The sequence below is a fragment of the Lipotes vexillifer genome, unplaced genomic scaffold (genome assembly GCF_000442215.2).
Source record: "Lipotes vexillifer unplaced genomic scaffold, Lipotes_vexillifer_v1.1 scaffold2019, whole genome shotgun sequence".
Taxonomy (NCBI): Eukaryota; Metazoa; Chordata; class Mammalia; order Artiodactyla; family Lipotidae; genus Lipotes; species Lipotes vexillifer.
The window spans coordinates 27,015-28,794 of NW_006795869.1; the positions used below are offsets into that span (position 1 = coordinate 27,015).

The window sequence follows — 1,780 nt, forward strand, 5'->3', positions numbered from 1 at the left end:
ATTCCTGCTTTCTCCTCCAACCCTAACTCTACATTTGCTGTGACACCGTAGAGGGCACCACACAGCAGCTGGCCTGAGCCTTAGACTGAGTCCACCTGCCTGGGGATGGGAATTCCAGATCAGGGGAAACCATAAGCAGGGACAGACCTTGGAAAAATTGTAAAGCAGCTCTTGACTGTGCTCAGCCACTGTGACAAAATACACACACAGACACACAGACACACACACACACACACACACACACACACACACACACACACACTCTCTCATGCCTTCAAGGCATTCCCTGCAGCCCCACCCCTGGTGCCAAACCCTTCTTACCTCATAGTGAGCCTAACTTTCTGGGCAGGGCTTTCCCCATTCATTCAGGCAACAAACATTTATTGAGGAACTTCAGTGTTCCAGATGGTGCAAAGGTCGACTAATAGGCGTGTGCGTCAGGCTGCTTCCCCTTCCCCTCAAAAATGGAAATCATTTGATCCCTGAAAATTCCCCCCCAAAGCATGGAAATAGTTACTATGGAAAAAATCCAAGTTGGGCTAGCATTCCTTAGAGTTCTTTTACAGGTTAACATTTTTAACAATTAGGAATCACCTCGTGTTTTTCTCAGTGTTTAGAGCATCTAAAGCTCTTAACTAGGTGCTTCAGTAGAAAACGGGCACAGTCCTGGTTCCAGAGCTCAAGGAGCTGGGTCTGGGGGTGGAGCGGACAGGTGGGGACAGTGGCAGTCACAGTGGGACTAGAGCCGCTGCAGGGCAGACAGTGGGGGTGGGAGCACAGCGGAGGCACCTAACCCAGCCTGGGTGGGCTTAGGGGTCCCCTCTGGCAACCTATTCATGTTACCAAGGCAGAGGTAGGAACTTGCATTCTAGGGAATGGTATCTGCCCATGATGTGCTGCAAGAGAGAGTTTGGGGAATTAGGGAAAGCGCCTCAGAAAAGGTTTCTGATAGAATGTTTGAGAGCGAGATTGGGGGTGTTCTTGTGAAATAGGAGGGGCTGGTCCTTGTGTGCCTGTGGATTTTATCCTGAGGGCTCAGCGAGCCACTGAAGTGATCAGACTTGAGTTTTAGAAACCCCTCTCCCTGTTTCGTGGGGCCCCCAACCTCTCCCCCTAGGTCCTCTCTAGGTTCTCACACCTTTGTCAAGTTCTGGTACATTCTCTCCCGTTTCCCACCCTCACTGTCCTCAGGAGAGGGTCTGCTCTCCCTCACTGTGAGCCACTGCTCCCTCAAGGCGGGGCAAGCTTCAGTGCATCCTGCCCTCTCCCTCGAAGGGCCATGGTGTCTGAAACAGTAGAAAGCTGGTTTGGGGGACTGGCAAATGGCGGGGTGGGGGTGGGTCTGGCTTCTGAAGGATTGTATAATCCGCTTCCTACCTTGCTGGAAGGGAGCAGGTCTTGGGCATGGGCTGGGGATAGGCACTGGATGTGGGAGCCCTGGGAGAGGACAGGAGGGGCATGAGCTGGTGGCTTGGGAGACCGTGATCACCATCCCATTCTCTCCGCAGATCCCAAAATGGCGATGAAACCGGCACCTGGCCCAACAACCAGTTTGACACAGAGATGCTGCAAGCCATGATCTTGGCCTCCGCCAGTGGTAAGTTGTGCCAGCCTGTGTGGGGTGGGAGACCTGGGGTTCTGGGGTGCATCCCACAGCACCGTGCCCTGAGACTGGCTTTCCACCTATGTGGTTCCTCTGGACCTTTCAGCCTATCTGAGGCAGCCCATAATTCCAGGATATAAAGCCGGGTTAGGGAATAGCTGAGGGATCGGCGGGGGG

General features: G+C 53.5%; 1 protein-coding gene across 2 annotated transcripts in view; it reads left to right on the forward strand.

Moving 5' to 3' along the window:
- The window catches only part of LOC103081185 (protocadherin gamma-C3), a 30,921-nt gene that overhangs the window by 23,069 nt on the left and 6,072 nt on the right, over positions 1 to 1,780 (forward strand). For both annotated transcript variants that reach the window (XM_007467934.1, XM_007467933.1), the window contains exon 3: positions 1,509 to 1,597. In XM_007467934.1, the coding sequence (XP_007467996.1) occupies positions 1,509 to 1,597 (89 nt within the window). The remainder of the gene's footprint in view (positions 1 to 1,508; positions 1,598 to 1,780) is intronic.